Genomic DNA, 25,886 nt, shown 5'->3' on the forward strand with positions numbered 1-25,886 from the left:
TTAAATACAATCACACTCTGAAGCATAGTTTTACTTTTGGTAATCTGCTCTAAGCTAAAATGTAGATACATATATATTTTATATAAAGATATCTTATATATGTGTATACACACACGTGTATTTGTATGTATATATTTTATATGTATGTGCATATATATGCATAATTATATGTGTATATAAATATGCATGTATGTATATACACATAATTTTATATGTATATGCTAGAGTCTAAAATTATGTATTTTTAAATTATGTGCCTTAAAGAATGGTAAATATTTGTCTAACATTCATGGAAAAAAAGAACACAGGGTATGACATTTTAAATGCAGGACAACTTCAATGAGGTTTTTAAAAAGGTATTAACTATATGCCAAAGCATAAAAAACACGAACAGTGAGTTCTTATTCAACAAAATGATGATTTACAATCTCCTGTAATCTGCAACCATATCATCATACATAAATAAAGTAGATCTCACACTTTTATGGGGTTACCTTCTTTGAAAACATGCTGTAAGTTTCCCCAGAGAGAGGATGTCTAAGGGGCACATGTCCCACCTTTATGTATATCACCATGAACATCCCATCTCACCAACTGGCACCTTGTAACTCTACCCTACAAAGTCAAATAAAGAGAATAATAGAACAGAATAATTCTACAAAATTTTTAATATGTTGCAACTGTCAGAATCTACTATATAAGTTTCTATTTCTTCAGAATCGTCTCACTGAACTTACTACTGCGAACCAGACGTGCTCAGCAGGGCATGGGATTCAGAGAGGATTACTTGTTTGCTTGTTTATTTAAGCAAGTGTTTTGAGGAGACATATGAGAAGATAGATCATCTATCACTTGACTTTTTAGAAATAGTGACTCAGGACATCTAGATGCTTCTCTTATTCTCACTTAACATTTCATAACAACAATTACAGGTACAGGATGCTAACTGTCCATCTGTCTAAATATGACAGCTAAAAGGACTGCTGTGTCCTTGGTTGGCCGCTTCGCCAGCTTTCATCACCTCAACTTGTAGACCTGGATGTCATTCTTCCTTCCAAAAGCTAAGGACCTACCTTCCCTTCCACTGCCTATTCTGTCCTTTGATCTTTCCCTGTGTCTCTACTTTGTAAAAGTAGAAAAATGCTTCCAAGATTTTGGCTGAATAGAGACACAACTCAAAAGCAGAAAGCTTTTGCAGGCAAAGTCAAATGCTTCTACACCTGAGCCGCAAACCCCAAGAGGCACTTTGTTAAAGGGGTGGGTCATAGCAGGCTCTGGAGCATTGCTTTTTCCTATGATGGGCCTTTTATAGATTCTTAAGGAGACGTACAAGGTGTGATTCTAAAGGAATGAGGCAGCTTTCCTCCCATGAATATACAAGAATATGGGGTTGGGCAGAAGTAGGTTTACATCTGTGAGTATACAAAACTGTATTCTTGTATTATTTATTGTATTATTTTCCATACGAACTGTAGACCTACTTTTGTCCACCCCTGAATATGCCCAAATAAACTGCCATCGTTCGGTGCAACCCATTTTTGATGAAAACCCTTACAGAGTTGTTTTGAAGACAGTTTGTAAGACAGTAAGAAAATGAGTTCTGCTATTTCCAGCTGGGACTCCTTCCCCTCCCTCAGAGAGGCCATTTATGCTGGAAGGGCCCTGCAGCTTAGAGAGGTGGAGACCCTGGGCTTCTGGGCCAGGCTAATGCTGGAAGCCTGGGGGAGGCCTTTTGTGCCTCAGAAAGCAAACAAACCAAGTTTATTTGTGGCCTGCCCACCTGCTGTATGTGGGTATAATTGGCTGAGCAACAGAAATAAGTGTCAAGTCACCAGAAGTCAAAGCGGCCTATTCCAGTAAACATCTCAAAGTATCGATATTTGTAACGAGGGCAAAATAAAGTGCTGGAATCTGGATTTCCCTGAACAGATTCTCTCTGGATTAAATGTAGCTACTGAGCTCACAGTGAACATTTCTCAAAGTGTGCTCCATGGAACACAAGCTTAATGGGTTATTAACAGTGTTCCTTGAAAGGGGGGGGGGGGGGTTGTTGGTCAAATGAGTTTGGGAAACACTGGATTAAACAATTAAACAGGCTGCTTTATAGCAAAACTTAACAGAGTCTCTAACTGCACTAGAATTCTCCAAGAAGCTACATTACTGTTTCATGGCAATTTCTCTATAATCTAATTAGGGTATTAAGTGCCAGGGTGCTTGGGCCTGAGATCCAGTCACAGCCCCCCTACCGCATTTGAAGAAATATGGAATGTCTGGTGCCAACATAGCTCAAAATAAATTTTGTCTAAAAGAGCTTCTTGGCTGGTCCTGAGGGGTAGTCAATACTAACAATATAATCGCAACGTCAAGGGCTGTTAATAGCTATGGAGAGAATTTAGATTTTCTGAGCTGCAGTATGTGGGGCTGGGTAGCCCCCCACACGCACACACACATGCATATGCCATGTTTTCATTTCACCCACATTTCTGTGAATGACACCACATTCACTTACCACTCAGGACAGAGACCCAAGCGTTATCTCCCTCCTCTCACATCTAGGCTGCCCCTAACGTCTTGTTAGTCACGCCTCTAAGTATTTCTTCTCTGTCTTCAGACCCACTGCCGTGCCCCATGCTATGCCCCTCTTCCCTTGTGCCTGGTGACCCAGTCCCACCGAGATCCCTGTGACCCTAAGGGGCCCTGCTTTCCGTCCTCTGCGGCTGCCTACACACACGGGCTTGAGGGCCTCTGCCGCCTCCTCCCTACCCTGCCCAGTCTCCTCGGGGAACTCCCACTCTGCCCACAAGCCCACTGGACGCTGTCCCCATTCCTGCCCCCCTCCCTTCTCCTCCCCCTTTACATGTACTTTCTTCAGACTGGGCGCCCGTTATTACTGTGCAGAGCTCTTTCCAGCTATGCTTTAAGGCATTCCATTTTATTCATTTCTCTCCCACTCTCAGTACTTGCAGAGACAGACACAGAAAATGCTCAGAGCTTTGAACGCATGAAGAAAGGATTTAAAAAAAAATAAAAACATGTGTTCATCATAATGCAATCTCTGAACACGTCGTAAATTCAGGCTTATGAGAAAAGGAGGCACACACGAGAGGAAAGGACGAGTCAGACCCCAGAGCCCCGAGGAAGCAAACACCAGCCCCTTGCTATGGCTCTGGAAATGACAGTTTAAACGTGTCTTCTGTAAAAATGGATTGATCTGGGTCCCAACTATCTGAAGTCATACTGTCTAATCAGAAAGCCCAGGCGTGACATTGGAGGCTTGCAATAACCTTTAAGGTTATTAATCCCCTTTCCATGGCCACGTGACTGTTTTGGGAGGAGGAGAGAAAGAGCTTCTAGTTGTCCTTGCTCACTGGGCTGGGTGTTCAGTCTGCATCATACCATTTAGACCTGAAAGCCCCCCTTCTATGTTGTGGGGGTGGAAGTGTTTACCCATGTTGGTACATTCTTTAAGCTGCTCATACTAATAAAGTATTTATTGTTTCAATCCCAAAACCTGAATCCAAACCAAGTTGTCAGAGTGGCAAAAACAGGACACAATTCTCGACATCTCTCAGTACACACTATGGATGGTGTCTGGCTTCCAGGACTGATAGCTGCACTGAACACCAATAGAAAATATGTTAAAAAAAAAAAAAAAGACACATCTTCCCCAATAGTTTCATCTCCACAGAGAGGCGGGGAGGTGCAAATCACCTCCAGTTTTAATCTCCTTCTATAAAGGAGATTGCTACAGCTGGTGGTGAGTCTTCATTCTGAAATACAGGACACAGTTTCCATTCCTTTTCCTCGAACTTGCCCTAAATCAGGTCCTATACTAGTGAGGGAAAAAAATGCCTTAAAGGGCGTTATTGGGTTAGCTGACAAACATGGAATAGAGATGGTAAAGTGTTATACTGCTGTTTTTTTAAAGGTACAGACGGACTGAGAGGGGAAAAGAAATATTATTTTCAATATATTAATAACTACTCCCAACCCTGGTAAATCTTGCAAATCCCTCTCCCCCTCTCAGCTAACATCATCTCATTTTCCAAAGATCTCTATGAGAAAAGCAAGTTCTACTTTCCACCCAATAGAAGCAAAGGCACATAAAGGTTAAACAGACTGGCTTAGGACACTTAGGACCATAGGTGACAGACAGGCCAGAAGTCACGCCCTGAACCCAACCCAGCCACTATTTAACTCCAGAATGTCAGGCACCACAGGAGATTCGAGCACCGCGGTCCTTTCCATTGAGCTAAAGCAAGACAGCATGAAGTTAGGAGGCCCGCAGGATGTAAGCCAGAAGCTGCGCTGGAAGGGAGGGCGAAGCAGCAGAAGCCCATGTCCCAGGTGCTGCAGGTCGGGGCAGGCCTGCTGGGGACGCCTTGTAAGAAGTGCACTTACAGAATGCACAGACACCCCCAATGGAAACACTGCACAAACAAACCCCAGAGCCACGGCCAGCGCTCTGGAATATCTGTGCCTCCACCCTGCACTCCGAGCAGGGGTCACCGGGAGGCGGCTGGAGAAACTTGATTCCGACTCCTTAGGAATCGGTCTGTTTGGCGTACACCAAGGGATACCTGTATTTAGAGACACGGGGGTACAAGACAGATCCTGACCTGTTTCCTTCTATTTCCAACTGAGAATTACTGGGCACCTTCTCCACGTTACACCTGTGGTAGAGTAGAAAGAACACTAGAGTCAGAAGACCTGGGTACCCATCCCGGCCTGGCTCCTGCCTCCTAGGGTTGGGTGACCTTGCATCATTTGTGTCACTCTCCGAGCCTCGGTCTCCTCACCTACCTGCCTTGCCCACCTCATGGGAAGGTGGGGAAGATCACATAGGGTTATGTTTGGAACCTCATTCTGAAAAAATATACACTTCTCCAGAAAGGGGGTAGGAGAGGGATTTCCTAACCTCTTTGGGACCTTTCCAGCTTCTCTCAAACATGTCAATGCCTGCTACCCTGGGTCCCATTTCCCTCCACACGCATTCTGTGTGGCCCTTAGGATGCACGCTCCATCCATTGTTCCAGAAGCAGTGGGAGACAGGCAGCATTTACTGGGGGGGTGGGGGGGTGACCTTAGGATAGGGATAAGCTTTAGCTTATCTGAGTCTAGCTCCTCATGTGTAAAATAGGGGTAATACTTACCTCAGGAAGTTGTTGGGAACATTGAACAGGATGCCATGCTTGGGGAGGGCACCAGCACACAGAGGGGGCACCAGACAACTGCCAAACCCGGTTCCTGAATATCACCTAGGGCGGGGGCCTCTACTTCCCAGAACCCTATTCTATTCCAACAGCTCACTGAGATAATGATCTTTAACTGGAAACCACAAGAAAGCAGCACCTGGGGTCTTTATTCCTTTCCAGGGGTTCAAGGGGATCCTCCCCAGTTGAGGAATTGGAAACTGCTGTGCTGGTGTCCCTTTGTGTGGGGACAGAGAAGTGGTTGACAGGCGTGACAAGTTTGGAGAAAGCCCTCCACCCCCTCGAGATCTTACCCTGGGCAACCTTGGGCATACACGGCCCGCATGTGGCCACTGCGAGATCCCTTCTCAGAGCCACTGCTCGCTCTGCCTTAGGAAAGCGGGAGGCACTGAAGAGAGGGCAAAGCAGAGAGAGAGAAGCGGAGGGGAAAGTGCAGGCTACCCTCAAAATCCAGAGATGTAGTTGGAATGTCTGAAATAGAAGGGGTGGCATGCAGGAAAACCACGTTGGAAAGGGCCAGACTGTGGAAGACTATCTTTCCCATGGTAGAAGTCTGATCGTCAGGTAGGCTACTGAAATGTTCAATGGGCAGCTGTTGAGGTTCTTAAGTAACAGTAAGACATGATCAGATATGTGTCAGGAAGGAAGGCAGAATGACAGGCAGACTGGAGGCAGGGAGCACAGGCAGGACACCGCTGTCCCGGGCCAGGTCAGTGACGGGAGGGGCCCAGTGAAGACAGGGCTCGAGGAGGCAGGAGGGGCGTGCTGGGGAGATGCTGCTGTGTTGAGGGAACTTGGTATCTGAGTGCATGTTAGGAGTAAGGTACAGAATTGGGAACACTTTTACCATTGCACTATGGGGACGAGGAATTGATGATGGTGCCAACCAAGGGGACAGAGGGGCTGAAATAGACTGTGTCATCTCAGAATGTGTAATAGTGAAGGAAGAAAAACCTGTGAATGACAAATACTATCTGAGACATTTTACGGAACACAGTGCAAATAGTTTGAGAAAAGATGGGCACGGTGCTGTGATTTGAGAGTAACTGAAATGACAGCTCACAGGGGATGTGAGGCTCAGAACAAAGGAAATTCCAGCAAGGTATTTTAAAACGGTACTGATCAAGAGTATGTGGGGACAGACCTACTTGGTGGTCAGCAATCTGATTGGCTTTGGGAAGAAAAAGTACAAACAAACAAACACACCAAAGCAACAAAAAAGAATATTAAATAATGGTATGGATTTGGCTTTAGGAATGTATGTTACTCCAAGTCTATTTTAGAAAGAATATGAACTGGTATGAACAGTCTGCCTCAGATAGAAGCCTCAGGATGATCAACATGGGAAAGTCTTTGACACAGCAAGTACCTAAATGCACTTCAGGTAAAGCACTCTGGAGACAAAATCTTAGAACAATGTAATGCTTTTTAATGAGCCTGTCCCTTCCACAGAATGAAGTGACTATGTGTGAGCCTTCAAAATAGTAGTCAGCTTTATTCAAAACGAAGGAAATGCTACCAATGCCTTTTTAGTGTGTAAAGGAATTAACATGTACACTTAGTCTCTAGGTTGCAGTTTACCAAATCCTTGGAAAGGTGCTATAATGGAATGGAATGAAATGTTCTATTTACCCTGGTAAATGTCGTTATAATGGTTGATTTTTCCTCCCCAAAAGTGACCATAAACATGAGATAAAGTCATTGCAGCCTCATATAATGACCCCCCCCCTTCTCTGAATTCCCCAGTCCATTGCCTGTTCAGTAACATGGGGTAGGAGGGCTATCTCCTCCACCATATCGTAAGCCCATGGGGCAAGTACCTCTGGCCCTACTCAGCAGTACAGGGCTGGAAATACAGGGGAAGTGCAATAAATGAATGGATGATTTTCTACAATGTGAAAAGAGCTGAGATTCAGAACAAGCTAAGACTTGCCACCATTCCTACAGACAGCATCAGGGCTCACTAAAATGAGGGGCAAGAAGACAGCCCCAGTTCCGGAAAGAGAGCAGAGCCTGAAGAACCTCAGGGAGAGAGGAGCCTTGTGGTTGTCACCCCTGCCGCCCCACTGTGTGCCGGGGCCGTGTCCAATCGGACAGGCCAGGCAGGTAGTGCCTGCCTCCCCCACTGCTCCCCTGTGTCCATTCTCAAAGCAGGCCACAGGGCCAGTCCTCACGAAATGCTTCTGCTACAGTCTTCAAACAATTGGTGGAGAGGGATGAGGTGACAATAACCTCATATTCTGATTCCACATTCTTCAGGAATGAGAACAATGCTTGGATTTGAAAAGCAAGGCATAATAAAGGTTGAACAAAAGCTGCTGATAGCAGAATGGACAGAAAGCATATCAAGACGCTTCAAATGAGCTCAAGTGTCCAGTCGCAAACTAATTACATCCTGAGAGAGTGTGTAGATTGCTCCTGTTAATGGTTAAGAAATCAGAGAATAGAAATGGAATCAGAAGACCAGAGATAAGCAAATGTCCCCATTTCAAAAGCAGAACGGAAACTTGAGACTGCTCTGCTAAATGTGCACCCTTGCTAAAAACTTAGGAGAAATTATTCAGATGCCAAGGGGCTCTTTAGAGAAGATAAATAACATCATTAAGGACTAGTAGGGGGTCTCTCAGAAAAAGCCATGGCAGGCTAACCTCATTTCATTCTTTCAGCAGGGATTCTAGGTTGATAGATTAGGGAGCCATAAACGTGGTATGTCTTGGTTTTAGCCTTTCTTGATAACCTTGAGAAAGGAGAGATAAATGTGGGTGACATGATAGCATGGTCATGTGAGTTCACAGGTGGCTAATCAACTTTAAGGATTACTGGTTAATAAATTTGTGTCCACCTGAAGTGATTTGCAGGGGCATGATATAGAGACATGTCCTTTGCCCCATAGCAGTTTCTCAGCAATAGCTTATAGCAAATCTTCAGGTGACCAAAAACCAAAACAAAACAACTCAGAAAGACAAGTAAACAAACATTTTTTAAAAAGGCACAAAAATTCAGTTTTATCAATAGACTAGAAAGAGAAAACAAAAATCAATTCAATGGAACTGAATAAGGGTAAGAATAATATCAGTAGAAATAGGCTCAGAAAGATGAAATTCATAGTTGAAGACTAACCCTGGCAGCATTCCAGTGAGAAAAGAGCTATCTGCATGTTTGGGGGAGTGGGAGTCTTTCCAACAAGTCACGTGTCCGATGTGGGTTAACTCTGTGTCCAAGTTGCTGGAAAAAGTTAACACACTCCTGAGTTATGTTAACAGAATCCTGGTGTTCAGAATAAGAAAGCTAACCACGCTGCAATTAGCCCGCAGGATACCTGTGAAGCTCTGGATGCCATGTTTTAGATGAGACACTAAGAAAGCGGAATGTGCTGAAGGAGGGGACCAGGGTGGTGAAACTCTAGGTATCGCTGGAGAGCAGAGAGGTGTTTCAGCCTCAAGAAGGATGTCCTGAGGTGACTGTGTTTACAAATGTTTTAAAGGACATTTCTTGGATTGAGAACAGATTTACTCTCTGAAGGTCTAAGTGGAACAAATAGCTAGAAGTCAGAGAGTCGAATCCATCTTAATATAGGAAATGGCTGTTGTGTTCAGAGGCGTCCTTTGGTGCTGTGACCTGCCTCCTAACACAGGAGCTAATGCTGGGAATGTCCACACTGAGGCTGGATAACAGTCTGTCAGAGGTTTGAGGACACAAATGGGTTGTGGGAAGTTGAACCGGGTAGAGCTAAAACCCCTTCCAGCGTTAAGAGTTGCTCTAGGAATCTCTCCCTCTATTCAGGTAACTATAAGCCATGTCCCTAGACTTGGAATAGCTCCACCCGACACTAATCTTTACCATCTTACTCTACATCTCATCCCGGGGACAATGTTAAAGGGTACAGATGCAAATTAGGTTGAATTCCTTTTCCAAGAAAAAGTCTCAGGGTAAGTATCACATAAGCTGAGAATATGACTTTAAAAGCCTTCTACATAAACAGAAAACAAAGCACTTAACAAGTCAAAACAAAGTCTTCTGATACTACTTGACACAGTTTTCTGTTTGGAAAAATAAAACGGTGGGAACGGGTTACTGCAGAAGGGTTTTACATTGATGAATCACACAATACTGGTTCTTTGGGGGTGACATTTAAAAAGTGATCCTCCTTTAAAATGAGACCTGGCACTGAAAACAAAGGCAATAAATACATGCCTATATTAGTCTCATCCTTTATATAAAATAAAGATACACCTGTCTCCGAATCATAGAAGAACCTTGGGAAAAAACCAAAAAAACCCCCACTATCTCACAAGAGCTAATTAATTCTTACATCAATTAAATATAGATGGCAGGTCTTATTTAACACACTGCTAACCTGCACCACTGACAGAGCTCTAACATCGACTGAGGTGATGGGAGGAAGGTTAGCATAGGTGGTATTTCCTTCACAGGCAGGTTGAGTTACTATATCAGTAGCTGATTTTAAGGGTGCAAAAATCCGAACACATGGAGAGGTACATTTCCCAGCAGCATTCTCTAAAACCAACCAAAAATATGACAACATAGCTAATTACAGTCCTCCTAATTTGAGTGCCTCCTACTTGAGCACCAAGTTTGGTAAGAGAAACAAAAAAATATAAATAGAGTAAGTGCTTTTTCTAGAGGATTACTAACATGAAATATACATGAAACATGCAGCAGTGGGAAATTTCATGCACACTCCCCAGAATTTACCTAAAATGTAGGAGCTGATAGAATGGGCCTTTTCAAAAGAAAGGTAAAATGAATTAATAAATAAAACCAGAGGAAAGGCGAGTGGGGAACTACTCAATATCTGCATGCTGAAATAGTTAAATATCCTTTCACTACATACAACTGAAGACTTGCCCAATAATCATTCCCATAGAAAATGTGTTTTCTGTTATTTGGAAATAAAAAGATGGAAAGGCTGTCAGCAAGGACAATTTATAGTGCTCACCCTGTGATTAGTTATACATAGTCTGAAAGGCTGATTATTAATAGTTAAACTGTTCAAAAACCTTAGGTTGTATTAACTCATCGAATCCTCGTAACACCTCTAGAGGCAGGTCAGTAATTATTCCATTTTGTGGATAAGAAAACAGAGGCTCAGTAAATTGCTCACCCCCCCCCCCCCAGGAAATGCTAGTTAGGATTCAAACACAGGTAGTTAAATCAAGACAAGAGCTTGTGCTCTAAACTACTGTGCTATGCCTGGCTGACTTTTAAGGGACCTAACCTTATACTGCTCTGTATTTTGGGTGGTTTCTAGGAAAGTGGTCAAGTCTACGGACATGGGTATCAGTAAATCGCAAACTCAAAAGGCTGTGGAGCCAGCCGATAATATAAATGAGTGGAGGGGGCCAGGTGTGAAAAGCATGATGCTAAATGGTAACTGATACTCATACTGGAGGAATTAGAGTGGGTGATGGGGATCGTGGCAAAGTGGAGGCACAAGAGCCCACAGAGCGGAGGCATCCGCGTCTTCACTCTGACTGAGGGAAAGCTGGGTAGTGCTGCCAGATTTTTAGGTTTTTCAAAAAAGAGGGGGAGGGGTAAGAAAAATCCTCTGAAGTTTTTTCAAAAAAGCGCTCTAACTTTTTAAAAAACTATGTGAGACAAGAAATAAAACAATCTGTTGGCAATCTGGCTCACTGGCTGGTGACCTCTTTTATGCCATCACAGGGGGAGATAGCCATCACCTGGAATAACAGACAGGCCTGGCTTCTGAACCTCCCGGGACTTTCTTGGCTGCTCTCAGCGCCACAGCAGCCCTACACTCACACTCAGCAGGTTAATGGAACCAGATGCCTGTCAAATACCAGTGGCACACCTGGGCAAAAAGACACATACATTTTGCTCTCCTGAGACAAAGGCAAAAAAAGTTAGAATTATATGCAGAGTGACAGTCTCTTACGTTTTTCTTTACACCGGGGGCTGATAAAATGAGGTATCATTGTCCAAGCTGGCCTCCTGGATGGAAACTGTTCCTGCCTGTGGCAAACCTACCAGTCGGGCTGGGGGTAAACAGAAACTTGACGGAGAGAGTTACTGTCTCTAGGTCTATAAGGAAGTTTGCTGTTCACTTTAGTAAGAGAATGGACTCGTGGCCAAATTTTCCTTCCTGGATTGCTGTCATTCCCCTGTGTCGATGAGCAGCCCACCCAGACCCAATATAATGGGGCTGTCCTTTGTGGCTACTTCAGAATTCTGCAAGGCGATCTACTTTTCACAAAAACAGAAGATAGTGAAAATAGGAAGCCGGGGACCTAGGTAAAGGAGGGCCAATTATTCTGACCCTTCCACACACATCTCCTCCCACCCACTTGTTACTGTTTCTGAAAACTCCTTACAGATGATATAATAAAGACGTAACAATAAAACCCCATGGTTCAAAGTTTCTTGCTTTTTTGACTATTTAATCTTTATAATGAAGTTTTCTTCCTGGTAAAACACATTCACTAAAGTCACAATGAAAAACTAAAACCACAACTTAGTTATTTGTTTTGAACACTTCCAGGTATAGAGAGCAACACCAGTTAATGTAAAAAAAAATAAAATAAAATTGGTAACTGAAAAGTGATTAACACCACTATGCAATTTAGAGAAATAAAATGTTTGTTTTGTTTCCTATCCATTTTTCAACTGGAATGAAATGGGATCTTCCCATTAAAACTGCATCACACGATTATCAAATGGAAACCAAATCAACTAACCAGAGTGTAGCCTAACTGGATGATCTACTGGATAGGGCTGACCGATACCCTGCAACACCTCTGTTTTGGTTTTCAAATCATTGTTCACGGTTTAAAATGGTCTGGGGATAGTGTCCAGTATAGATTTTTTCAAAGTTCGCATTCAAACGTTCCCTGAAAAAGAGGTCAGCTTTCTGAGACGCCACGCTGCCTACATAGTAGCGTTACTGGGAAGAGAAAGACTGGCTCAAGCAAGTGCTCATTCGAATGTGTTGGAAGGGAAGAAGGAACAGTAATTTTGATGAAGCATCTGTTTTGGTTGTAAAGAGTCTTAACATGAGATCTTTACCTTAAACATGCTAAGACTATTCTTTTTCTAACAACGCAACCCAAAAGCAAAATTTTACTCTACCATTGCAATCCTTCCACCTAAACGACAGTCCTTCAGAGGTCCTTAAGAGCCTCCAGTTTGAACTGTTTTCTTAGTTTTGTAATCTAAACTCCTATTTCCAAATAGCTTATACGCTAGACAGAAAAACATCATCTGTGACAGCAGTAGTGGCCACTTTGAACACGGCAGAAGGCCACCGCCGGCTTTCGGGGAAAGCCACAAGACACAGGTAGAAAGAACGCACAAGCCCCAGGGCGCCTCAGTGGCTCCCGCTCGGTGGTCCCGCAGGAGGTCCCGGGAAGGCCCAGGGCAAGGGGGCAGCACTCACCTGTCTTTGTAGTTTATCACAGTATCGATGATCGCGTTCATCTGCTTTGTCAGTTTGGGGGGGTTTGGGGACAGTTTCTCAGCGGGAGGGCGGCCTCTTCTCTTCTTAGCTTTTTCCACATCATCTTTCGCAGGATCTTTATCCACATTTCTTCGTCTTTTCCGCTTCTTCAGCCGTACTTCCTCTTCCATTTCTTCCAAATTGCCGTCCTCAATGGCCTGTTAATAGGAAATGGAGAGAAATTCAAGACAAGAGAACAACAAATATAGGGAGATACACACACAATTTGAATTAATTAGAATTATATGAAACAAACTAACAACAAAATAAAAGTTAACAGCAATCAGTGGAGTAGGAAGAGAGAGGGACCACCACCATATTGAATGACCGCGTCTTTAAACCAAGTCTGTTTCAGAAGCAAAATATGCTGAGGGCCCAGAACACTAATAGTAAAGACTGTGACAAATATGAGAATATCTGTACATTTATGTGTTTGAAGATAACTGAAATTTTGGCTCAACAGGAGAAAAAGACCTTCATTGTCTCATTACTGTAAGGGGGGAAAAGATAAAACTAAAAAAAAAAAAAAAAAAAAAAAAAAAAGGGATGAGTGAAGAAAAAATATCCTTGAGAATACATCCTTACAATCAAAGAAGCATTGACCTTTTCTTTTTTAAGATTTTACATCAGTTTATTCATGATTCACAGTATAAATCAAAATTGCATCCAGATTTTGTTCTAACGTAGCCATTAGTAAACAAGGAAACGGAGAAGTACAAAGCCACATTCCTTTGTAAACGCACTTAAATCATCCGATGTAGAACACACACACTCACAAACAACAAACACTTTTTTCCAATTACCTGCAAACGCTTGCTTTAAACCAGAGCCAGCAGCACTAATGCAGAGAGATAATAAAATAGCTATAAAAACAGCCAGGCATAAAAGAAACCTGTTCATAAATGGCTAAAAGATCCATGTGACAGACCCAGAAGTTTAAACTTTTTTTTTTTTCCTGGTAAATCTCAAAACTTAAGAAAAATAGAGGGGGAAAAACTGCAAAAGGAAAAAAAAAACCACCACCAACCACAACAGATAAAAGAGTATTTGACCACAGAAATTAAAATATTTTTTAAAACCTGTAAATTTCAAGATTGCCTTCTCACACAAAATAACTGATGTTATTTGTTCCTCCGGCCTCTCAATATTGCCTCCAGTATGCAAATGCTAATCAATCCTTTCTCGTAGCTGAAAGAGCTCTAATCATAAGGCAATTACCTTCATTTCTCCACAGCACCAAACATGGCTAATATTTATGATCATGTGAGTATAACAATCAATATAAAGAGTGATTACAGCTCAGACATAATTTCTTTCACTCGTGTACAATGCCTCCTGAAAAAGAAAGGTTTTGTGAAGAAAACCTGGTGCAGAACACAAAACAACCTGGCATGTTAAAAATGCCAGTGGGCTTAAAAAAATATGTTTTCTATGCATCTTCCAATGTGCAAACCCACAGAAGCAACATGCACACAGACAGAATCCTAAGGGAGTCTGAGCCTAGGCCTTAATAATCAAAAGACAATTTCCATCACGATCCTACAATGTTCAGATAACCACTGTGAAGAAGGCGAGATGTGATGAGTTATGAGGAAAAAGGGGAAAAAAAAAAAAGAAAAAAAAAAGCTCCACATTATTTCATTAATATTCATTTGCCTAAAAGAAGGACACCCACTATACAGCTAAACACACTGCAGCTAAGCGAAGATTAAGAAAAGGAAATTGTCCCGCAAATCTTGGAGGCTGAACATGCTAATAATAAATACAGCATGCAAGGCTGTCAACAGTTAATGGTATTGCTCTCCTCAAGCACCCAGTTGCACACAGAAATACGGAGAACACCGGTTTTTGATGTGTTACACACCTACACATGCCTGGGATGTAGTTCTACTGAATCTTCAAGACGGCAACGAAAAAGGATATTTACCTTACCACTATCAGCAGGCCGGCTATCGGAAATCACAGTTAGTGGGGATAAAATTAACAAGCCAGCAAAGCAGCGAGCTGCTAGTCTCTTCATCAGCTGATCAGGAAAAAAAAGAGAGCTGGGGAAAGGCTATGTTTTCATATACAAGTAATTTTATTTTACTGAAAATTTAATACTGAAAGGATTGTGGATACTCAAATCTGCTGTTTCATTCTACCTACTACAAGGCCCGAAGCCTTCCTCCTTCAGCCTGTTTTAATATTGACAACTACTTATCATATTTTTTTTTTCTCCTCTTATTATTCCAGGCAGCAGAATTAGAGATTTTTAGCTCAGGCGGTCTCTGATTCTTACTCGCGTTTTAACAATTAACCCAATAAGAAAACAAATTAATATCCAAATTTACTTTCAAAAATTGAAAACAAGGTATGCTTTTTTTGGCATTTTAAACCTTATTTTAGTGCTTCTGAATAAAACAGGCTGCATGGTTTTGGAGCAGTCTAAGCTGATTTTTTTTTTTAAATAAAAGAATTTCTTTTTCATTAAAAATGCATGTCAGTAACAGCAATGTGCATGTTCTCAAGTTCACATATTTTAATAAAATGTTATTCTACTCTTTAAAGAAAATCCCGAACAACTGTGATACTCTACTTTCAGTTTCATGCTGTAAAAATTTTTCATTGTTTTTCTTTTCAGTGGGATAAATGAAGAGGGGGAAGTTGTGAAAGGATATTTCTACTCTCACCCCCCCCCAACTTTACAAAAAAGGGAACAAAGCATAAGCTTGTGATATTTGGACTTTTAAATCTCTAAATCTAAGTAGTTAAAAAGCGAAAACAAATTAAACTGCAAAAAGAACTAGTAAAACAATTTTTATTACAATTGCTAATACATGCAGATTCTTATTAAATTTAGGTTTTGGAATCACATGGAAACACACAAAGTACTGACCATTATTCCCCTTAAATTAAGGTTTTATGCAGGAATGCAGAGAGCTACAAAACATCCTCCCCTCCTCCCCAAAGACCCCAAACACATCCATATGCAGTGCTTGATGTTCAGGGATTTCTAAGGGTCTTGTTCTAATGGAAATCAATTCACTAAATATTTCCCGGTGCTTTTCGCACTTCAAGAGTGGAGTAAGACTACTCCTGCATGTCAGTAAAATTATCCATGGACATTTAAAACTGTTCTTTAATTTTAAAAAATTACTTATTCAACTGGCTCAACTGACTCAACTCGGTGCTAGGGTGGGGGGGGGGCACAAAAAAAACTTGCTACACAATGCTAAAGTACTACCCCAAAAAGAATTCCCTTCCAAACCTTTTACCAGCACAACAATGAAATAAATCACAGAAGCAAACCCCCAGTTTCCGACTGGTGACGTGTTGCGCAAGAGTGCGAGCCCTAATTCAACATACAGACGGCTCCCATGCTGAACTGCCTCTAGATTTAATGAAGTGAATAGGAAGGAAGTCGGGGAAAAAAAGTGTACAAATAAGAAATTAACACTTTCCTGCCCTCCGCAAACGGTGAGCTACAACTAGAGCGAAGTTTGGTGAGGCGCTTCTTTCCTTAAAGGCACACCGCACCCTTTTGGCTCCGGATGTCACTAAAAAAACCCTTCTGGTGATTAAAAAAAAAAAAAAAAATCCCCAGCCAAGTTAAAACAGTGAAGCATATTTCAGCCTGCATTTTTTCCTGAATGAAGCTGGGAATTACGCCTTCCTCCACTGGATGGCAACCTTTTTTCCCTCCCTTCTTTCTTTCTTTCTTTCAATTTTTTTTTAAAAAGAACACATTTTCATGACACAGGCCGGGCAAGAACGAGATACAGACGGACTCCTTCTTCAGTTGGTTCGTAAGAAAGCGGCGTGCAGGCTCTGATAAAATGCAGGAGAGGTGGCGCAGGAACAGCTGCGTTCGAGGAGCCACTCTGCAGCTCGCAGAGCACATGGCAGCCCCGGGAGTTGGCCACACGTGGGTCCAGCCGTGCCCCTGTCATCCTGGCACACACCACGTCTTCTAGAGAGAGACGGACTGTCCAGAGAGCAGGCATTATCCGCTTTCTTCTTAGCCCGCGGTGTAATGAGGAGCTATTATACACGGCTTCACAACACACACCGCAGACGGATCCAGGACTATGAATAGGTAACTGGGGACAAGCAAACAAAAGCCAAGAGCCAGCCCAGGCGCATTGTCTCACTGTGGCTGCCTTTCCCCCTCAGCATCTCCCAAGCCCACCACGCAGTGTGGCACAGCCCGCACGGTGGAACAGACCATCTTAGGGAAAACTGAAAGGGGCAATTCCAAAGACATCCAGACAATGCATGGGAAATTTCTTGGCTATGAAATGGGGAATTTAGCATTGTAATTACTTAACTCTGATATTTAAATATTACATTTCTGCCCACTGACACATTCTCTCTCTCTCTGGGGGGTGGGGGGTGGTCCTCCCCCCTAAGGAGCTCTAGGATTCCAGAAGTCTAGGATGCTACTGGGGGGGGGGGTAACAGAGTTGAGGGCTAAGTATTAAAGAATTGGGTCATGTCAATACTAGCACTTCCGGTGGACCACACACACACATCACTAAATTGGATTCCATTATTCGGGGAGCTTAAACTTCCCTCAAGCCCCTGAGACCCTGGAAGCCAATAAGTACAGGCAATCATCCCCCAAAACAACTAGAACGGCAGCAACAACAAAAAAGTGGTATTTTAAAGAAAGTTTAAGATTTCATGTATGAGAAACTTTCTTATAATAGGAATATTTAACAACAGTAAAAAAAAAAAAATTGAACATGGAATTCTTACTCAAAATGACATCATTTTAGGCACTTGATTTAATAAAGACTGCAGCACTTTTGGATACAGAATTTTCAGACTCATGGCTTTGGACAATTGTAAGTTTTGATTATTACTATCCCCCAAAGCAACCTGTTAGAAAGGATGCATGAAATCAAATTCCCTAAGGTGAAATAAACTAGACACAAAAGGATAAATCCTGTCTGGTTGCACTTACATGAGAAAGAGCAGTTACCGGGGGTTAAGTGTGTGTATGTGGAGGGGTTGAGTTATTACTGACTGAGGACAGAATCTCAGTTTGGAATGAGGGAAAAGTTCTGAGTGGATAGTGGTGATGGGCGTACAAAAATGTGCTGAAATGTATCCTTAGAATGGTTAAAATAGTACATTTTATGTTATGTGTATTTTACAACAAAAAAGTCCCTGGAAAAAAATAAAATTCTCTAAATATTTGGGGTGAAAAAAACCCCAACAACTGCGGGTTCATACATGTTCCTGCGACCTTAACACACAGCACACAATACTAGTGACATCTTGCTAGCTTTCCTTCCAAACTCAAACCTTACAGTGTTTCAACAGGTAGCACGTTCAGTCTTGCCCTGGCCAATGACTAGAAGCCTTTTCAAAAACCCTTATTCAAATGTTAATAAGGAGATAGTCACAATGGAAGAAAATACCTGTATAGAATATACCTATTCACAAACTTTTTTTTTAAATGAGGCTTTTCATTTTTTTAAAACTTGATTTTAGAGAGAGGAAGGGAGAGAGAGAGAGAGACATGGATGTGAGAGAAAAACATTGACAGGTTGCCTCCCCTATGTGCCCGACAATCAAACCCGCAACCAGGGTATGTGCCCTGAATGGGAATCACACCTGCCACTGTTTGGTGCACAGGATGACACTCAACCAACTGAGCCACACTGGCCAGGGCTCACAAACTTTATTTTTATAATTATTGTTAACGATTTGAATAACAAATATTCAAGAAAAGAGACTAGTTAATCTGAAGGCTAAGAACTTTTTTAGTATACAGTGGTGCCTCGGTTTTCGAATGGACTCCGTTCTGGGAGACCATTCAAATTCTGAAACGTTGGAAACCGAGGAAGCCACAGCCGACAGCAAGGCCTCAGGACCTTGCCCTTAGCGGGGGCCGCGGGGCACATTTGACTCCCGAGGCGGGTTCCAAAACCGAAGCATTTCCTTCCAGGTTCAGGGTGTTTGTAAACGGAAACGCTCAACGGAGACGTTCGAAAACCGAGGTACCACTGTATATTTTTTCTTTTTCACAGTGCTACAATTATAACTGATGACATATTAATTCAATAGACTTTCATTTCCTCCCTCATTTGCTGGGCAACTCAGATGCCGACTGTACTCCCAGCTCCATAAAGGGGAAGCGAATGGAGCCTCAGTTGAATGGAATTTCTGGTAGAGTGTGAGCTTTTCAGTTTCTTGTTCAACACTTTAGATCGCTTGTGCAAAAACAGACCAAGCTTCTCTCTTCCCCCTATGGCATAAGGAAGCTAACACATGGAAACCAAGGGAGGAAATGGGAAAGGGGAGCCACAGCTTATGCAAATTAGATGAGGCAAATTAGTACATTATGTCAGGTAAAAGCAATGTGGGGCTGGAAAGAGAAAATAAAGTATAGGGAGGGTAAAAATTATTTCAGCCACAAGATCAACTAAGAACCCACAGGGTATCTTCTGGGTATTATTAAGCACAATACTATATTCAGAGAACGACTTCTAGATTTAGCAGATAGCGGCTACCCAAAACACCCATCCCTGTAGATGCAACCACATTATAAACACAATGTAGTGACACCTTTGTTCTTACGGATTAGGCTGGCACTATGCTCCCTCCTGCTCCCTTGAGTGGGCTCAATTAAAGAACTGGAGAGAATCTGAGGGCCTGAAAAAGCCTTAGAGAAACAATGGAGAAAAGAAATTCTGCCCTCTTATCATGAGACCATTTATCCAGTTCCTATCAACTCATAACGCAGACAGAACTCTACCCGCTTGTCTCTTGAGCAGGGATTCTCAGATAGGCCTGGGCCACCTCGGTACTTCAGGGTTCTCAGTATATTAAAAACATGAAGACATGCCAAAGCCAAAGGAAGGTAACAGACTGTGGTCCAATTTCAATACTTGCAAAGAATAACCTAATCCTATCGAAATAAACAATAGAATGATTGTGAGTATAACCTTGTTTGGAGATAATATCAAATGAACTGGAGGTCCCTGAGACAACCCCACCCCCCAAAAAAATGGTTCTCTTCTGAGCTTCCCTGCGATAGGGCATCTACGACGAACTGGGCCCTCAAACAGGCTTACAGGCTACTACAAGACAAGTTCCCTGGTCTATAAGCCCACTGTAGTTAAAAGCACCAAATTCAAATGAGAAGGTGGTTGAGAGCAAGGCGTTTGTTCTGTCTGCTTCAGGCAGATGCAAAGGCGGCCATTAATAGGCAAACTACAAGGAGGGAGAATACATAAGTAAAACAAACCCAGAAATAAAGATTATCGTAGTTTGAAGCCATCCATAGAGGAAAGAAATAGCCTCAATTTCAATAAATCTTAAGATATATGGCATCACGAATACTTCTGTCACTCCCACCATCACCAGCAGCTCACACATGGTTCACTATGTTGCCAGGCGCTCAGTGCTTTCCATACATCTGCTCATTTAATACTCATAACAACCCTACAAGGTAGGAACTATTATTCTCCTCACTTTACAGCTGAGGAAACTGAGGCCTAGAGAGATGAAGCATCTTACTCTAAATCATACAAGTAAGTCGCAGAGCCAGCTGAAGTTTGAACTCTAAAACTCTAGCTGCGTAAACCACACCCTTCACAAGGATGTTAATCTACTTTGAAGGCTAAATTATGCTTGCTAGGCTTAGGGGTATAATGTGAGTAAAAAGATACCACGGTACATCTTAGAAGGAATTCCAGCAAAGACACAAAGAGACACACACACACACACACACGCGCGCGCGCGCAGTCCTTGCTTTACATGGAAAGTGTGGAACCATAAAAATGACCCTAGAAGTTGAAACTATACAAAGCCATTTTAATAATCAATGGGAAAATTATGATTGTTCCACGACGTTTACAAATTTATGTCACAACATGAAGAACTCTTATTGTGGGTTATACATGTACAGGGAAATAAAAAAACATGGTAAAATGAGTATTTAGTACACGAATTTGAAACTTTATAAACATTAAGCATTACAACGTCTTTTTTTGGTTTTTTGTAAAAGCTTATCAAGAAGGTTTGGATAGCACTTGCCTTTTTCTTATGGAAACACATGATACTGAGTGAACATCTTTTCTATGCCTTGGCAAATTAGCAAGGATCAGCTTCCAACATTTGACCCTTTGCCCTTTCAATATAGTGGAATATCTCAGAGTTCCTTTAATTTGAAGTTGGTTTTTGTTGTTGTTTTTGGCTGGTGTCACTTTCCCTGGAAGATCTTCACCCTTTTCTTCACCACCACTTCCTCGTTTATGTCGGTAAGTTCACCTGCACTAAATTCCTCTGGCTTAATATCTCAAGTCTCTCCCTTCTGGCCAACTCTGCCAACCTACATCTTTCTTCACGTAAGCTCTTGATAGGGTTGTCTTCCAAAAACAGATGTCTCATCAGCAGTGAATGTTTGATGATCATCACACCACCTGCCTTGACTAAGTGCTAATTTCACAGCAGCACTGGCCCCCTCCCCTGGGCAGCACCACCACACCACCAGCCTGCCCCACAGCCCGATTCTTGTCCTCTTCTTAAACAATGAAACCAGCCCTTACGGGCAATAAAGGTTCTTCTCCAGGCTCCTTGTAATTACCAGTTTCTTTCAATTCGGCAACTAAGTACTTCAGTGCTGTGGCCTGAACATTAGGCAAATTGATTGGGATTATTATTTTTTTTATTATGGTCTTCAATCCAGAGTAAATGCTCAAATTCAACCTTAAGTGGCTTTATGTTTCTAGTGCAATTTAAACTAAAATACATCGAAGCGACTTCAGCTTGTTTTTTATATTCAACAGACTATTTCAATATGGTTTGTTAAGTGCAGGACTCATCCCATTTTCACTCTGATGTTGCCATTTTCAAATCTTCTATTCACATCTAACTCTGCTTCCTGTGCTGTTACTCTTTGTTTCTTTGATGCACGTTCACCTTTATTTTTGTAAAATGTCGTGTGAGTTTACCACCGGGAGACACGGAGACTTCACCACTACATGCCTGGCTGTCCCTGCACGGACGGAATAACATGCTCAGGGACTAATCACCAACACACTGACAGGAGTGATGCGACTGGTCATTGATCCTAATGTGTGTCTGTTATTTACATAGTGACTTGTGGACTGAAGAACCGGCAGCCAACTCTGTACCTTACATGATGACTCACAGGATGTCATGGTGTTACGGGCTGAACTGTGTGCCCCCCAAATTCATGTTGAGGTTCTAACCCCCAGTACCACCTTAGAATGTGACCATTTGGAGAAAGGGCCTTTAAAAGAAGTAGTTACGCTAAAATGAGGTAATTAGGATGGGCCCTAATCCAATTAAGACTGGTGTCCTTAGAAGGGGAGATCAGAATACACATACACGGAGTAAAGACCTTGTGATGACACAGGGAGAAAACAGCCATCCACAAACCAAGGAGAGAGGGACCAGAGGAAATCAACTCAACACCTTGATCTCAGATTTCCATCTTCCAGAGATGTGAGAAAATGTGTTGTTTAAGCCACCCAGCCTGTGGTATTCTGTTATGGCAGCCCTAGAAAACTAATACATAGGGTAACGGAAATTTGTTATTGGGGTACTAATGTTTTTTAACTGTATCCAGTAATCGCAATTTGTACATATTGGAATGGTGCAGAGTGAGGCCTTCCTGTATGTATATAAAACATCTCTACATAAGTGATAGCATCCTTTATCTTTCATGCCACCCTATAATCTAAGAGAAGCTGCCCTGCCCACAATACTTGCTGCCTAGGTAGCCGTGTTTCTCCATCAGGCAACTCCTCCCTGCCCTGGGCTCCCCTGGTGGGGCTTGGGAATGGTCCCTATCCTCAGGGTACCCTATCTCCAGGCTTGTGCAGGGCCTGGCAGGAGGGTCTCTGCAGAAACAGAAGTGAGAGCGAATGGCTGAGTTAGTTCACTTCTCTTAGGAATTTGAACTGCAAGTGGGAAAGAATATGTCCAGGAGGTGTGGGAGCAGAAGCTGAATGAAGGCCATGAGGTAGCACCTAGACCAGAGATGTTATGACTAGAAATCATGAATCAACAGAGGACAACTGGAGATATGCATACTGTTCTGTGAGAAAGAGAAAGAGGGGGACTGGTCCTAGGGAAGATTGAATTCCATGTACACAGACATGCCTGCATTTAGTTCAGCTATACAGAAATACATGCAGATGCACACGTATGCATGCACACACATATTATTGAAGTGGCAGCAGAGCGTCTGCCTCTAGTTGAAGTTGAGAAGCCAACTGGGAAATGCACAATAACTTCAAGTCTGGATTTGTTCAATTTATGTCTGTATGGTGCTTCTAAGTATATATAAGACTCTTTGTCAAGTATGATTGTCCTGCTTTATATAATGCGAAGCCAAAAAAGCTGAAAATCCAAAACAAAACTTTGAGTCCTGGTGAGCTAAGAGCTATACATATATTGCAAACACAACCTGCTATACAATAAACTTTAAATCGAAATCCCTAATTTTAAAGCACAAAGAAACAAGAACAGAGGCAGATATGACCAGATTTTACTAATAAACACCCTTAGTGCTATTCTGGCCTTACACGGCTCCCGTAGCTTCTTGGTATTCTAAGCCGGGACTAGCAGTTTCGCCAGGAATCCCTGGCTGAAATCAACACGGACAGAGTGGGGGTGGCAGAGGAGGAGGCGGCCCGAGACAAGTCAACAGAAACATAGCCAGCAATGTGCACAGGACAGACAAACACAGGAACTGGCTCTAAGGGGCAGCAGCATTCCCATATAGGAAACATCCCCCAACACGCTTTCCAGAAACAGCCTGTAGAGAAAACTTGAGAGGGTGCATAGCTTACAGTCACTAAATCTGAAGGAAGTTAAAAGGCTCCTTCAATCAGCCTCCACTTAAGACTCTGCCCACAGCACAGACCCTCTGCTCACTCCACTGGTCTCACGTACCAACAGTCAGTTGTGCTCCCCAACACCTCGATGCTGGTTACGCTTGTTATTGGAACTACATAGTTCAACTGGGTAGTACATAAAATGAAATGCAATTGTGAAAAGAAATAGGGTTCTTATTTCTACAAGCAGTGAGGGCAATGAAAGACTTCATAAAAAGTAAGTTGCTTAAAAAACCAAAAAACCACTTAAATTTGCCAAAGGCAATTATAATCTCTCATAATCTATGAAGAGTCTGCGCTCAGTGTGCTTCTTAGTATCAGGATTCTCACTTAGGTGATGGATGTGTTAACTAGATGGGGGGAATCCTTTCACCGTGTATACGTATATCCAATCTCCACAATATACTCTTCCTATTCTTACAATTTTATCAATTATACCTCAGTAAAGCTGAAATAAAAAGATTCTCTAAAGACACTAAAACTGGAAATCCTAAAATGATACATAATGGGCGTCACTTATGCAAGAAAGACCAAAGTCTTCTAGTCAGAAGATTCCAAGAGGCAACCTCAGCCTTATGTCAGGAATGTGGCAAACTCATGAGCATTATGGTTTTCTCTCAAGTTTTCATCTCTATATAATACTTTCTCACCTTTGCTCACATTTTCATTGACCGGCCTTCTACTTACTGGTTCTGATTATTTTGGTTAAGAAAGCTTCTGCTGTTCTCTCTTTGGAATGGGGGGAGAGCACAAGGAAAGTCCTATTTCCTTGCTTGTTCTTTATTTGTCATGCAGTCCTTCACTCCCCTGCAATAAGACTGCAAAGCTCGGTTCTGAATTTTTTCTCTAGAGTTACAAGCTACATCCCTGTTGGTCAGACCATAAGTACTTCTTGCATCAGGTTATGGCCCTGCTCAAGTCCCTAAATTATCCTCAGTGTATCAATCCCCAGTCTCCCACCCTGGACTCCAGAGATCTCCACGATCTGATCTTGCCAGCCTGACTCACCACACTTCCCGGCATGTGAATATTCTCTGAGGAGCTGCAGCAGGAGCAGGAGCAGGAGCAGGGGCCCGGCGCTCGCCACAGCAGCCATATTTCTCCCCCCTTTGTGATTTCGCACCCGGCTCACCTGGAGCATCTTTCCCAGTCCCTTGTACCCGCGCGTGCCACCATGTGCTGAAGATCAACTCCAGCTGCCCACTCAGAATCTTTCTCAGCTGTAACAGGTCATTTCGGTGTGTTTTTTCTTACCGACATCATAGCTTATTTATCTCAGTTCCCTCCGGTACCTAGCACAATACTGGGGGAAGAAAAGGTAGTACAAATACAGTTGAATAATTCAACTTTTAGACAGGGTTCCCCTCGAAAACTTTTCTTAAGTATATACCTATAACACGGTATATAGTAACATATAGGTAGTAAATTCAAGTGTACTTGTTCTAGGTATTTCTGTTACTTTCCAGGCACAAAATTAGAAAGTCTAGCATCAAACTCTCTGTCTTCCCTACATCACCCTCTAATGATCTTCCCAACTCTCCCCTTCCCTTTACTGTGAACCTCTAGTCACTCAGACTGATAAGTCTACTTCCTGACCACACAGTAAATACCTCAGCACCCAAGACATGAATATTTTTCAAAACTTGCCCAAAGCTTCTGAATTCCTGTATCTATTAGTCTTGTCTAAAGTCTATTTTATTTCCTGTCTCCTCCACTGCTCCTTACTTAATGTCTCCCTCCTGTAAAGCGCCAGTCTTGGGTTTCCTTATCTTTTTCCCCCACATCCCCCAAGGTTTTCTTTGGCCCTCCTTTTTCAGTCTTACAGGCTGTAAATATGCAGTCAAATAAATGCGGCCAATTGCTTCTTCTGAGTCCACAGCAGACATCGTTAATGAGCGTGATGTCTTGACCAGCAACAGGTGAGGTGTCTTGTAATGACCCTGGGAGGACATCTCGCTGGAGAACTGCAGAACTGCTCTCCCTGGGCAGTGATTTTCAACTTTTTTCATCCCCTGGCACACATAAACTAATTACTGCAATTCTGTGGTGCACCAAAAAAATATATTTTTTGCTGATCTGACAAAACAATAGGTATGATTTTGATTCATTCACACTGGACCGCTACTGTTGTGTTGGCTGTCGTTTTTTAATTGACAATCTAAAGGAAAAGAGGTCAGTGCCCCTGACTAAGTAGGCAGGTGTTGGATGTTTCAAAAATTCTTGTGGCACACCGGTTGAAAATTGCTGTCTTAGGGGATATGAGACGTACTTCGTGAAGGCTGATAGCATCACTTCTAGAGAGGGGGGCTCCTTTGTGGACTTTCTTCTGCTGAGCAA

General features: G+C 42.5%; 1 protein-coding gene across 2 annotated transcripts in view; it reads right to left on the reverse strand.

Annotated features, from left to right (window-relative positions):
• The window catches only part of SMARCA2 (SWI/SNF related BAF chromatin remodeling complex subunit ATPase 2), a 157,034-nt gene that overhangs the window by 14,682 nt on the left and 116,466 nt on the right, over nt 1-25,886 (reverse strand). Inside the window, exons 1-3 of one of the 2 annotated variants that reach the window (XM_087822685.1) lie at nt 15,938-16,082; nt 14,615-14,710; nt 12,628-12,845 (exon numbers count right to left, since the gene is read on the reverse strand). In XM_087822685.1, coding sequence (XP_087678811.1) covers nt 12,628-12,845; nt 14,615-14,707 — 311 coding nt within the window. In that variant the 5' untranslated portion in view covers nt 14,708-14,710; nt 15,938-16,082. Of the gene's footprint in view, nt 1-4,619; nt 4,674-12,627; nt 12,846-14,614; nt 14,711-15,937; nt 16,083-25,886 lie in introns of those variants that run through there. The other variant, XM_087822686.1, reaches the window with a different exon arrangement.

Source organism: Miniopterus natalensis, chromosome 12 (assembly GCF_054644295.1).
Source record: "Miniopterus natalensis isolate mMinNat1 chromosome 12, mMinNat1.hap1, whole genome shotgun sequence".
Lineage (NCBI taxonomy): Eukaryota > Metazoa > Chordata > Mammalia > Chiroptera > Miniopteridae > Miniopterus > Miniopterus natalensis.